The 14,030-nt window shown below is 52.2% G+C and overlaps 1 protein-coding gene across 1 annotated transcript in view; it reads left to right on the top strand.

Moving 5' to 3' along the window:
- Positions 1–14,001, top strand: part of Trap1 (TNF receptor associated protein 1) — a 37,688-nt gene extending 23,687 nt beyond the window's left edge. The window contains exons 10-18 of the mRNA XM_077802783.1: positions 908–1,028; positions 1,904–1,973; positions 5,929–6,076; positions 7,411–7,596; positions 7,884–8,022; positions 8,516–8,601; positions 9,707–9,852; positions 13,581–13,653; positions 13,772–14,001. Of these exons, the coding sequence (XP_077658909.1) occupies positions 908–1,028; positions 1,904–1,973; positions 5,929–6,076; positions 7,411–7,596; positions 7,884–8,022; positions 8,516–8,601; positions 9,707–9,852; positions 13,581–13,653; positions 13,772–13,873 (1,071 nt within the window). The 3' untranslated portion in view covers positions 13,874–14,001. The remainder of the gene's footprint in view (positions 1–907; positions 1,029–1,903; positions 1,974–5,928; positions 6,077–7,410; positions 7,597–7,883; positions 8,023–8,515; positions 8,602–9,706; positions 9,853–13,580; positions 13,654–13,771) is intronic.
- Positions 14,002–14,030: the final 29 nt, after the last annotated feature.

The raw sequence follows: 14,030 nt of genomic DNA on the forward strand, positions 1-14,030 counted from the left end.
CTGCTGGGCCACTTCCCCAGGCCTTTTAATTTTTTTAAATTTTGAGACAGGGTCTTGCTAAATTGCTGAGGCTGGCCTTGAACTTGTGATCGTCCTGCCTCAGCATCCCAAGTAACCAGGATTACAAGTGTGCATCACTGCACCCAGCTCACCCCAGCACACATTACTGTGAGAGCAGAAAGCACTGGGTTTGGCCCTGCAGCCACACGGTCTCTATGTGGCCACTGACCCTGCTACTATGGTGAGAGAGCCCTATAGACGGTGCCTTGGGAACCACTCAGGCAGGGCCCCTGGGCCTGTAAATGTTAAGATATAGTTACAGGGGTTGGGGCTATAGCTCAGCGGCAGAGCGCTTGCCTAGCATGTGTGAGGCACTGGGTTCAATCCTCAGCACCACATAAAAGTAGACAAAGGCATTCTGTCCATCTACAACTACAAAAATTTTTTTTAAAAAGATACAGATCTTTTCACATGTCATTAATTATTTAATTTTCCCCCCAGATATTTAAAACTGTATAAATCATCCTCGGGTCATACAGATAGGCAGTGAGCCAGATTTGGCCTCTGGGTTGTGGTTTTCTGACCCCAGATTTATCACCAAGTTTGGCTCCATTCTTGGAGACATGCACGTCCTTTTATGTTCTCCAGTGGGAGTGGGTTGGGGAGGGTAGCAGCTGCCCAAAGAAGGCCACCCCACACCCTGCAGAACCCTGGTGTTAGTGTCATGGAAGTGTCCTCCCTGGACTGGGGCCTCTGGTGGAGCTGTCCCCTGGCCTTCCCTGCCTTCTGGGTTCTTTGCCCAGGGCAGCCTTGGAAGGGCTGTCTCGCATCCTGCCACTGAGCTCTGCCTCCCTGTGTCTATCATGGATTTCTGCCACTGCTCCTGACCTTGTCCTTTTGTTCTCAGAAACCTTCCATGTTTGACGTGAGCAGGGAGCTGGGCTCCAGTGTGGCACTGTATAGTCGCAAAGTCCTCATCCAGACCAAGGCTGCAGACATCCTACCCAAGTGGCTGCGCTTTGTTCGAGGTACGGTGCTGGACTTTGGCCTTGAGTCTGTGAGTGGCTTCCTATGTGGCCTCACATTGCTCACTGTTTGCAAAAGCGGGCTGCTGGTCTGGCTCTCAGATCTGCTTTCCTAAGCACGCCTCAGTGCACTGGCCGTATTTATGGAGTGGTTGAGAAGTATAGCTCAGAGCCTCTAGGACTGTTTCCAGCCTCCACATTTTTTGTAGTTGATTTGGGTAAGAGGGCAGGGGAGATTGACTTGAGTTCTTTCAGTGATTAGAACTATCATGTGAGTTCCAGATTCATGCATGAATTGTCTTGAACTTGAGATCATAAGTTGAGTAAAGAATTCAGTGCTTAGATCTTTATATCATTGTAGCACAAAGGTGTCTACTGTCCCTGATGTAGCTAGGATTTTTTTCACCTTTTTTTTCTCCCTTTTAACCAAGGATTGAATGCAGGGGTGCTTTACTACTGAGCCACATCCCCAACCCTTTTTACATTTTTTTTAGAGTCAGAGTCTCTCTTAAGTAACTTAGAGCCTTGCTAAGTTGCTACGGCTGGCTTTGAATTCACAATCCTCCTGCCCCAGCCTCCCCAGTCACTGGGATTACATGCATGTGCCACTGCACCTGATGTAGCTAGAATTTTTAAGGTCGAATCCTGAGTGTGTTTGCCAAGTGTCGAAGGGCTTCTGAGGTGGTAGGCATACCCCCAGCCTAGGCTGGGCCTGTCTCAGATGTGTCTTATCCCCAGGCTATCTCTAGCCCTCTGTCTTCCTTGCTCTTCTCACCACATAAGGCCAAGGTGTGAGGCAAAGGGCCAGGTAAGAGCTCTTGGGTAGTGGTTGAGGGGCCACAGGCGCAGGGAAGTTCTGACTTGCCCTGTTCTTGCAGGTGTGGTGGACAGTGAGGACATCCCTCTGAACCTCAGCCGGGAGCTCCTGCAGGAGAGTGCGCTCATCCGGTGAGCCCGGGGGGAAGGGGCAGTGCGGGATTCCTGTTGAGGACCAGGCACTCCAGTTAGGCTGTGCCTCTCAGGCCTGAGCTTGGTTACAGGAACCCAGAGCGATGTAAAGAGCAGAAAGCTGGGCCTGGCCTACTCTTGAACAACTCAGGCTGTGATCTGAAAGAGTTTGGGAGTAGTTGGTCATCGCCTAGGCTGAATCTAGAGAGGACAGGGGCTATGGGGCCAGCTGGGGTGCCCAGCTGCATGGGGCCAAGGCTCTTGGCAGCTGGCTACAGCAGGCCAGGCCCTGTGCAAAGGTGGAACTCCAGCGCAGGATTCTCCATCAACATCTTTATTGCACCCACTCTGGTTCCAGGCTCTCTAGATAGTGTTTTCAAACTGCATTCACTGTTTTTTTTTTTTTCCTAGTGAAAGTTACTGTTTGCATTTATTGGACATATGTCTCACCTGTAATCCTAACCTAGAAATGGCCATGGTTGGCATTTTAGGATTTAGAAGATAGGAGCAGAGGTTTTAGAGCCTCAACAACCAGAGCAACAACCAGATTGGGGCCAGATGTGGTGTGGCACACACCTATAATCCCAGGTACTCAGGAGGCTGAGGCAGAAGGGTCACAAGTTCAAGACCAGCCTGGACAATTGAGTTGAAACCCTTTTTCAAAAAATAAACAAGACTGGGGTTGTGGTTCAGTGGTAGAGTGCCCTTAGGTTGAATCCCCAATACCACCACCACCCCAAATAAATAAATAATCAACCAAATTGGGAACGTGGCCTTCAAGAGTCTCCAGGTTGCCTATATAGAACAAGATGCAGCAGCAGCGTGCCTCACTGAGTCTTGCAAGAGCTCGCAGCAAGGGACTGCTCTTCCATCCTCAAGAGAATGTGCTCCCTGCGTAGAGAAGGGGCAGCTCGCTGGTGAGACACCTGCCTCGAGAGGGGCCAGGACTGTCTCATCCCAGGGCCAGTGGCTCCCACTTGTGAGGGTTGGCCTTCAGGAGCAGATGTCACCATGCAGATGCTTTTGTCTTTGTTTTTTACATAATTCATATTTATACTATTTTCCTTACGTAGTAGTTTATTTTGGCTATTTCCAACCACTGTTAATTTGCTGGGAGGCTCTTTTAATAACTGCATAGTAGTATGTCTCACAGATGTGTATAGTATCCAGTCCCCCAGAGTAGAACCAGTTATTTTTCCTATTAAAAACAACCACAATGGGCTGGGGATGTGGCTCAAGCAGTAACGCGCTCACCTGGCATGCGCAGGACGCTGGGTTCGATCCTCGCACCACACTGAAAACTGAAAAATAAATATTAAAAAATCCACTCTTCTCTCTGTCTTAAAAAACAAAACAAAAAAAAGCACAAGGTGTAATAAATAAAAAACAGACCTCAGTACCTTGTTCTAGTCTATGCCAGCGATGCCGTCCTCCTGAGAGCTGTGGCCTCTGCTTCTTGGCCAGTGGCCGCAGAGCAGTTTCCACTGCTGGGGGCAGAGGGCTTTGGTGCATTTGCACGAGGGTGCTGAGTGAGCCCGGGGGCTGGTGAGTCTGTTGCTTTGCTCCACGTTAATGGGAAGGGTCGGGGGCTCCACTGTGGCCCATCCCTACTTCTCAGCCCAGGATACCACAGTCAGGGAGATTCTAGGCCCCAACCACATCTTGGAGATGGAGAGACAAGAGCAACCCTAGAACCAGGAGACTGGTGAAGTGACCCCAGGCTGACCATAGCAGAACTGTGTGGGCCTTGTCACACAGCCCCTTCCTACCTGCGTCACGGAGAGGTCATGTGCATCAGTCAGCAAACCTGCAGCTCTGGCTGCCATGGCCCCAGAGTCTGCCAGACAGCCCACTGTGCCCCACCTGCAGAGGCCCCTTGTCTCTGTTCGTGGTTGTCAGGTTGCCAGTCTGACAGCTCAAGAGCCCACCTTATGAGAAATTTGGAAAGAATTGCAAAGTCTACAAAGAACATTTTCCCCCTCAATTCTTCATTCAAGTCTTCTTTCACTGCCTCGCCTTCCTTTAGATACCTTGGGGTCCCGTGTAGCTCCAGTGCAGCCTCAGGGTCAGGGTTCAGTGTTGCCATGTCACTGCCACCGTCTGTCCTCCAGCCAGTCCAGGTTCCCATGCTGCCCCACTGAAGATGAGCACCTGGGCTTTCTTTGACTTCAGTTCCCAGGATACTGTTGGAGAGGAGGTCTGTGGTTCTGTGGAGTGACCCTGTGTTTGCCACTGATGCTCTGGTGAAAGAACACGGGGACAGTCCTGTCTGGTGTGGCATTGGTTTGACTTGTCCCATGCCGGTGAGGTTCACAGCAACACTTCGCTCAGGGGTGTCTGCAGGTGTCTCTACATGGTGTCTCTTGACCTTGTTAATGAATATCAACTCAGGTGATTTGAAGCAGTGTCATACCATCTTCAGACTTTAGCATATTCGTTTATGATCCTTAAATGTTCATAATTTCTTTCTGGTGTGATTTTCCATTTTCATCAAAGGTTAATAATCTGTTCATCATTGATTTGATCTCTGATTGTCCCCTAAGGCAGGTGAGAGGCTCCTGTCCCTTTGATGAGTCTCCACTGAGCTCTGGATGCTTCTGCTGGCACGAGGTGCTCCAGGCCTTCTGGTGCCTCGATGCCTCTTTTCCAAGCGCTTCCTTGCTTCCCCTGGGAGCCCTGGCTGAGATCTGAGAACTGGGGAAGCTCATGGCTAGTGAGGTGTTACTGCTCCCAGCCCTCCTGGGAGAGAATTCAGGAGCGTGTGATTGTGCGGATGAGCTTGCACATGATTTCTTTTTTTTTTTTTTTTTTTTTAAAGAGAGGGAGAGTGAGAGAATTTTTTTAATATTTATTTTTTAGTATTTGGCGGACACAACATCTGCGTTTGTATGTGGTGCTGAGGATCGAACCCCGGCCGCACGCATGCCAGGCGAGCGCGCTACCGCTTGAGCCACATCCCCAGCCCCATTGCACATGATTTCATGTGTGTTTCCCTCTTGTTCTGTGGAGCCCACACCAATACCTCCAGTGCTAAGCCAGTAGCACGGGTGCATTCTGGACTTGACCCTCTCCATGTTGGAAACGCCCTTTTGACATGAGAAATCTGCTTCTCATTATTCTTAACGTGGTTCCTTATTTGACTGATCTCCCTCCACATAACTGATCTGGCATAGTCCCCACCCTCCTTGTGGGGGCCATATCACCTTGCTTGGCTATGACACCCTGTGCCTGCCCACCCTCCTGTCTGGGTATTCCCCTCCCAGGCCTGGACACTCCACACAGTGCCTCCCCATCTTGGGCAGTTGTGACCGCTCTCACAGGTGAGGATTCCCACCCTGTCCCATTCTGCTCAGGGGCTGAAGATGAGTGTTTGGGACAGGAGTATAGGAGAGGGATTAAATGAGCTTTAGACATTATTGTCCCCTGCCTTGGATTGATGAGGAAATAAATCCCAAGTTACAGAGTACACTATGGTCTGGACACTAGTGGTCCTGGTTCCAAACAGATGTGGACAGATGGAGCTGTTCTGTCTTGTGATCTCTCCTGTTGGGATGGCTCTGATTTCTCCTTGGCATGTCTCAGGCTGCTGGGACTCAGGTGATCTGGTGGCTGTGTGGCAGCACACCACTTGTGCTGTTCTTTCCCACTGCTCCAGGACCTTGCTTATAGCAGCTCTGCATCTGTGTGCCAGGCGAGGTCCTGCTCACACAGCCTGGTGCTCCCCTTGTTGCCCATTGCCCTGCAGTTGGAACGACCCTCGCAGAGGGTCATGTTCTCAGGTGTCTTGGGCCTGCAGGGGGGCAGCATGGTCAGCTCTGGGCCTCCAGGGTGCCCCTCTGCTGAGAATCAGGAGGCTCAGTGGTTCTGCTATTCTCACATTTTTGAGGGTGGGCTGGTCATTTACCTGAATGTGTCACAGAAGCTGTCATTCACCATGAGTGAATTCTGTTCCCAGGAAGCTCCGGGACGTGTTACAGCAGAGGCTGATAAAGTTCTTCGTTGACCAGAGCAAAAGGGATGCTGAGAAGTACGCAAAGTTTTTTGAAGATTACGGCTTGTTCATGAGGGAAGGCATTGTGACCACTGCAGAGCAGGAGGTCAAGGTGAGACTGGCTTTCTGGGCCTTCCTCTGGTCTGCCTCAGCACTAGGGCTTCAGAGGAATTGGTTCCTTCAGAGGTATTGCTTCTGTGAATGCAGCAATGGGGCAGCCAGCACCTGGCCACTGCCACTGGGGTCAGTGCACTAAATGCTGAGTTCTGGGCCTCTGCTGGCAGACGCAGCAGGCCAAGCACATGGTGCTTGCATGCCCGTCCCTGGTCCCACAGGCACTATGGCTCTCAGCTCAAGGACTGAGCCTCTTCTTCCTGAGGCCCTGGCCTCTGAAGCTGCCAGGAAGAGGGATTCACACTCTCTGAGAGCTTGCTGGGGGCTCGGGCGGGCACAGAAAGGCAGGGCAGGCTAAGGATGGGGTCTGGTGTTAACCAGGGGTTTGCCTTTCATGACAGTGGAAGCCCTCAACACTGCTGTTGTTCATGAGGTTTATTGAGGTGTCATTTGCATACCTTAAACCCATGAATGTCACCCTCTTGAAATGCACAGGTCAGTGGCATCTAGCGCAGCCATAGTGCTGTGTCAGCTCCAGCACCCTTTTGTCCTAGGACGTCCTCATCCCTGCCCACGGCATCCTCCCTAAGGCCAGGGAAGAAGGCTAAACACTGGGGCATGGGCCCAGTGGCTTGCCTCTGACACCTCCACCCGAGGCAGCAGACTGCGCTCCCCTGTCCAGCTCACCCCTCGTTCCTGCTGGTCTGGCCTTTACTTCATAGACCTGGTAGATTTGGTCTTTTCCAAGTGATTTGTGAACGTGCAGCTGTGCCTACCAGGAAGTGCCCCATGCCTGCCATGCACAGGACTGTGTGGTGGCCGCTCCAGGGCCATTCCTGGTCTTCATCTTTCCCTCAGTTTGTCTGTGTCTGTCCACCTTGAGTCCCCGGCTTGGCACTTAGTTTGGACCTGTCCCTGTGTGTCCTCTTCACCCTCCCCTGGGTCCCACACTCTCTGCCACCCTTCTGCTGCACTGTCAGCGGTGACAGCAGCTTGGGTATAGCAGTGTCTGGGCTGGGGACATCAGGCCCAGGCTCCCAGCTTGCTGCTACTCCTTCCTGTCCTTCACATGCAGCCCACACTCCACCTAGCTCCTAAGGGCCTTCTCCAAGGCCCACTCTAACTCACACCCCACTGGCCAGAGCTAGTCACTGGCCACCCCTGGCTGTGAAGGAGGTTGGGAAATGTGGACTTCGTATCTAGGTCCAGTCCAAGGTCCCTGTTCCTCTTTAGGTGGGGGTGCATGAGCAGAGGGAGGCCTGCGGCCTGCAGGGTAGAGCTGCTCAGGGAGTAGCCCTGCAGCAAGCAGTGATTGCCCGTGTCTGTCCACAGGAGGACATCGCGAAACTGCTGCGCTACGAGTCTTCAGCACTGCCTGCTGGGCAGCTGACCAGTCTGTCAGACTATGCCAGCCGCATGCAGGCTGGCACCCGCAGCATCTACTACCTGTGCGCACCTAGCCGGCACCTGGCAGAGCACTCGCCCTACTACGAGGCTATGAAACAGAAGCACACAGAGGTGGGCAAGCAGTGGGGCTGCCTTGGGGCCGCTGTCCTGGCCAGGCTCCCTTGCAGGGTCAGAGCCCCTGAGCAGAGGTCTCAAATGTCCCAGCCCAGTGTGCCCAAGGCTGGGAGGCCACATGGTATGAGCCAGGCCTTCCTCAGCGGACCCTCTCCTGCCCTGTGGCGCATTTCTCACCAGCACATGGCAGGGGAACTCATTCATGAGTAGAGTGAGCCTCAGGACCTGCTAAGAGGTGTCCCCTCTTCTGTCATGTATCCACTGAGGTTCTGTGACGTCTGCAGGTCCTCTTCTGTTATGAGCAGTTTGATGAGCTCACCTTGCTGCACCTTCGAGAGTTTGACAAGAAGAAGCTGATCTCTGTAGAGACAGACATTGTTGTCGATCAGTACAAGGAGGAAAAGTTTGAGGACACATCACCAGGTGGGCTTGCTTTCCTCTCCAGGGTATAGAGCTAGCACAGGTTGTAGCCTAAGTAGCAGGTGGCCTGGGACTGATGCTTTGGTCCTATAAGTCCTTTCCTGTCCTGTCTGTTAATTGACCTGGGATGTTCTTTTTCACCTGGGTTTGGGGACACCAACCCATGAAAGAAGGTGCTTGGGAACATCTTAGTAATTCATAGAAAATAGGTCTTAGGGCCTCTCTGATGCTCCTTTCATGGTGGCTTCTAGTGTTGACCAAGTGTCCCAAGAGAACCAGATTTGGTTCCACCACCAAAAAAAAAAAAAAAAAAAAAAAAAATACCTGGGCCTCAGGCAACCAAAGTGCCCTCCTGAGGTTTTCACTGTAGATGAAATGAGTCTTCTGGAGCAGCGGGCAGTCAGGGGGCAGGTGTGGGAAGAGCCCAAGAAAGGAGTCCGAGGAGCAGTGCTGTGGGCAGTGGCCCCTGGGCTTGCTCATGCTCATTCTTGTGCAGCCAGTGACCGCCTGTCTGAGAAGGAGACAGAGGAGCTGATGGCCTGGATGAGGAACGCACTGGGATCTCGAGTTGCCAACGTAAAGGTCAGGCCCTCCTAGGCGGGTTTCCCTCTACCCCTGTGGCTGTTAAGTTGCTGGCCTGGTAGACATTGGCCCTGGCAGTGGTGGAAACCTGCAGCATATGGCGGAGGTCATGGGAACTGAGGAAGTGGAAGGAGCAGCCAGGGCCCTGGAGGACAGGTGTAGACAATAGGTCCTCAGCAGGTACCCCAGGGCCAGCCTGTTCTGGACCTTGTAGAAGCTGTAATGGCTAAAGTGGGGGTTCCAAAGAAGGGAAGTGCCCCCCCCCCCCCGCCTGAGGGGAGTTCATGTTCTCAGTTGGGGGTCTTAATGGGGTTCTGGTGGGCTTCATGGAGCTAAGAACCTGCTGGCCTAGCTCAGTGAAAGGAGAGAGACAACCAGCAGTAAAGGGGCATCTGGTGCAGGGCCATTGGCTCAGGGTGTGCAGGAGTGACCTCAAGCAAAAGGCAGTGAGGTGAGGGTGGCCCTGGCTGGAAGAGAAAGAACCTCTGCAGGACACTGGGGCCAACCTGTGCAGACAGGGTTACGTGTGGCACCTGCTTCTGTGGAGCATGTTGTGTCCCTGCTTCACAAATGCCAGGTCCTTAAGCCCTGGGCAACTGTTGTCCCCGGTCTGTGGTGAGGAAAGAGGACCATAGCTAGACATCAGGGGGCAGAGTCTGATTTAGAGCTCAGAGCCTGTTCCCCAGTGGCCAGGCTGGCAGGCAGGAGGGTTCTCAGCCTGAGTCAAGAGTCCATGGTCCCAGCCACTCCAGCGTCTGGAGTGGGTGCCTTGCTGGGAGGGTGTCTTTTTATGATGGGAGGAGGGAGAGCAGGGTTGCAGGACAGAGCAAAGGAGGAACTTCAGCGATGGACCTGCCCTGGGGCTGGGCTCTCAGAGACAGGGCCTGGTGCTTCAGGGAGGCGGCATGGGCCTCAGTGATCCCCTTCTTAGTGGGGAGGGGGGAAGAGGAGCAAGCAAGGCTGGCTCCAGGCTATGAGGGACTGTCCCTGAGACCGTGCCTTCTACCCTGTGATGTGGGAGAGCATCCCCCCATTTTAGACCCTGCCAAGCCTGGCTCTTTAGCCCCTGCAGTCCCCCTCAGCTCCACCCCGGCCTTGCTTGCAGGTAACTCTCCGCCTGGACACCCACCCTGCTATGGTGACTGTGCTAGAGATGGGGGCCGCCCGGCACTTCCTGCGCATGCAGCAGCTGGCCAAGACACAAGAGGAGCGTGCTCAGCTCCTACAGCCCACACTGGAGGTCAACCCCAGGTGCAGTCCAGGCGCTTTTCTGACCTGCTGAGGGGTTTTTATCCTACAGGAGCATGCATCCTTCTCGGGCATGGGAAAGTACACAAAGGTTTCACTCAGTTAGATGGCTGTTTATAAGGAGAAGGCCTGTCGCTGTGACAAAATACCTGAGAAATTCAACTTAAAAAGAGGAAAAGTTGACTTTGGCTCATGATTTCAAAGTTTTTAGCCAGCATTGATTTGGCTTGGTCACTTGGTGTCTGATGCTAGGCAGAACATGGCACGGGTATGCAGTAAAGTAAAGCTACTTGTGGCAGCCAGGAAGTAGGGAGAAGGGAAGGACCAGAGTCCAATGTCCCTTCAAAGGCATGCCCTCGGTGACCTAACTTCCTTCTGCTGGGCCCTACCTCCTAGAGGTTCTATCCCCTTCCAGTGGTGCCACTCATGGGGGACCAAGCCTTTGACATAGGAGACATGGGGGATATTTAAGACCCAAACCACACACGATCCACACCATTGAACTATACTCCATGAGATTTAAACAGACTGGACACCCTCCCAGGGTTCTGCCCTCTGTGATTGTCCCTCAGAGGTCAGCCACATTTCACAGGACCGTCCTGGCGTCACATTGCCCTGTGTGCCTTAGAGCAGCAGACTGGCCTGTTTTGAACCCGGGAGTGGGTCCCAGCACATGTACTTGTCCTTCCCCCGCCTTGTTTTTTTTGGACACTGTTGGTGGCTGGACCCCAGGCCTCTACCACTGAGCCATACCCCAGCCCTTTTACTGTATCTTGAGATAGGGCCTCAAAAAGTTGCCCAGCCTGGCCTTGAACTGCAATCCTCCTGCCTCAGCCTCCTGAGTCCCTGGGATTGTGGGTGTGCCACTGCATCTGGCATGGATATTCTCTTTGAAATTGTCTTTTTCACACAGCATCCGAGAGATGGTCTGCAATCAGGGGCCTTTGAGGCCACAGATGAGTGGCACCCACTGAATGAATCCCCCTCGGCACAGCTTGTTCGAGCGTTCTGTTCTGATGGCATTTTGGTGGTTTCCAGTTTGGGGCTGTTGGAACAGGGTTGCTGTGCACATTCTTGTTCCAGGTCTGGCACGCATGTGGCTTCTCTGGGAGGATCACTAGTGGTGAAGTAGCTACAGGTCCTCACTGGCCCAAGCTGCTGCCAGGCAGCTGTGGTGCTGTGGACCCTGGAGCAGTGCCCCCTCCCACAGAGCAAGACCCCTGGGCCCTGGACGGCTCCTGCGCGTGCTTTCTCAAGCATTTCCTGGCCTGGAGCTTGGCCCCTCTCTTTCGAGTAGAAGCGCTTGACTTTAATTAAATCTAGGAATCTGTCTTGGAGGCTTTCTTGGATCTTAAGGAACCTCTCACTGGAGGCCGAACTTAACCCCTCCCTTCCCTTCTAAGGTCTAGGTGACTCTGGCCCTTCAGCTGGCTCTGTAACTGACTGGTGGTCATAGGGGGTTGGATTTCTACCCACTCTGCAAGACAGCCATCGTCCCACCCACTCGCTGCACACACCTGTCCTTGCCCAGGTCACAGGGTGTCAGGTGTCCACGCACATCTTCTGCTTGTCCCTCTGCCAGTTCCGCAGGGTCCTGGGTGCTCAGCTTTCCCAGGTCTCCAGGCCCAGCAGCCAGGTCTGCCCCTGAGCTGGCTGCTTCTCTGTAAGTGGCCTGACCTGTGCCACGCCCACACCCCTCACACACAGGAATCCAGCGATTGTGACGGGGATGGTCTTAACTCCCTAAATCAATTTTCGAAAGAACATGGTATATTTCTCCCTTTACTTGGGACTTTAATACCTTTTGGCAATTTAGGTTCTCTGTGTAGTTCTTTTTTGTTGTTGTTGGATTGTTTTGTTTTGTTTTTTATACTGGGGATTGAACGAGGAGCACTTAGCCACTGAGCTACATCTCCAGCCCTTTTTATTTTTCATTTGGAGACAGGGTCTTGCTGAGTTACTTAGGGCCTCACTAAGTTGTTGAGGCCAACTTTGAATTCACAATCCTCCTGCCTCAGCCTCCCAAGCTGCTGGGATTATAGGTGTGTGCCACCATGCCTGGCATGTCCCTTTAGTTTTTATAGCTGATGTCTTTTTTTTCCTTTGAGATGGAGTCTCCCTAAATTGCCTAGGCTGCCCTTGAACTTGTACTCCTGTGTCAGCATCCTGAGTCTCTAGGTTTACAGGTGTGTGCCACATCTGGCTCTAATGCCTTTTTTTTGTGGGTGCTACTAAGGGTGTTCCACCACTGAGCCACATCCCCAGCCCCTTTTTATTTTGAGACACAGTCTGCTAAGTTGCTAAAGCTAGCCTGTAACTTCCTGCTCCCATCTCCTAGTTGTTGGGATTCGGGTGTGTGCCCCCACACCCAGCTGGCTGCTGATGGGTCTTTTTATTAAATGTTTAAGTTATCATTTTCTGAACTCTTTTTATTTTTTGTGGTGCTGGAGGTGGAACCCAGGGCCTGTGCATGCAGGGCAAGCACTCTACCAGCTGAGCTATGTCCCCAGCCCTTGTTTTGCTTGTCGTTTTTTTAATTGGTAATAATCTTTTGAAACGAAATTATATAAACAAGTTACCAAAAATGTTAATAGCGAAAGGAAAACCCTCATCCACCTCCTCACCTGCCACAGCGTGGCCTACTTGGTGAATCACATCTGTGTGGAGCTTTCCTGTGGCACATGGCTTAACTTCTTCATTGTCACTTTATCATGGTCTTTACCATGAACTAGTGGGCTGGGGAGATCTCTTTCCCCTTTTTGCAGGTCACTTAGGTAAATTGAGTGTGGAGCAACAGGTGGCAGCTCTGGGCCGGTGGCAACTGCTGACTAGTTCTGCTGTATGGAAGTGGCCAAGGGCTTCACTTCTCAATCTTGCCTTTAAAACCTGTGTGTGTTCACATGGTCCAGAATTGGAATATACCTGGAGTTGATAGGAAAAACGCTCCCTCCTGGCCTTGTCCCCAGTGCAGCCAGAAGTGCGTGTCCCAGGGAGCAGCCGGGGCTCCTCCCGGGCATTGTGCAGGTGGTCACTTGGATTTTTTCACTTAATGGTGTAACAAGGGACCCCCGTGCTAGAATATCCCGAATGCCCTCCTTTGTCCAGCTGTGTTGATGCTGTTGTAAGGACGTACGTTAGAGATGCTTCCTGCTCCGGTGCAGTTTGCAGATGGGACACCATCTGTGCGTAATTGTGGACCTCGGGTCTCTGTAGAGATCATAGTTAATTCCCATTTCCCCTGTGCGCTCAGTTTACCTAAGTGAAGTCTCATCAGTTTGATGTATGTTTCTTATTATATTTTTTCTTTGCAGGAAAAATGTTTTTGTCATTCTTTTGTTTTGGGCTTCTGGGTTTATGAAATTTTTTTAATTTACCTGTTTTCTTCTGAGATTAAGCTTTTTTGAATTGTACTTTTTATCTTTGATCCCAGTTAATTTTGGTCTAAGGAAGAAGGCAGGAATCCAGTCTCATCGTTCTCTGGCTGGCTGCTGGTGAGCCCAACACCACAGGCCAGCTGATCTGCCTTCCCCGAGCCCTGCCGTGCACCGGCATCCTCCAGGGGCCCTCTTGGCTACTTGGTCTTCTGTGGTTTTTAACAGTCTATTAGTAAATTGGTGGGTTGTTTGGGGATTCATTGGCCATTTCCGGAATGTTCTGTTAACCCCCTCAGAGGGTCAGCAGCATGCAGGTAGAGGCCTGAGCCAACAGCTCCTGTGGTTCCCACATTGCAGGCACATGCTGATCAAGAAGCTCAGTCAGCTCAGAGAGCAGGAGCCAGAGCTGGCCCAGCTGCTGGCCGACCAGGTGAGAGGAGCCGGGCCCGCCCAGGACAGCCCCTGCCCACCTGGGAGGTGGGAAACAGCTCTCTTGTCTTTGTTTTTTGGGTCCCCTGCCCAATGACATTTCCACCCTTGCCTTTCAGATCTATGACAACGCCATGATAGCAGCAGGGCTAGTAGACGACCCCAGGGCCATGGTTGGCCGCCTCAATGACCTTCTCGTCAAGGCCCTGGAGAGACGCTGATGACATGGTCCTCCCAGGTGACAAAGGAGATATGTGCCTGGGAAGTGTTCCCAAGCAGAGACAGTAAGGACAAGAGACCACCACCTTCTTGAGCTTTATTTACCTCCATTAAAGTATTTCTTAATCCACCTTTGGGCTGTCTAGGCTTTGAGATGTC

The sequence above is a fragment of the Urocitellus parryii genome, chromosome 9 (genome assembly GCF_045843805.1).
Source record: "Urocitellus parryii isolate mUroPar1 chromosome 9, mUroPar1.hap1, whole genome shotgun sequence".
NCBI lineage: Eukaryota > Metazoa > Chordata > Mammalia > Rodentia > Sciuridae > Urocitellus > Urocitellus parryii.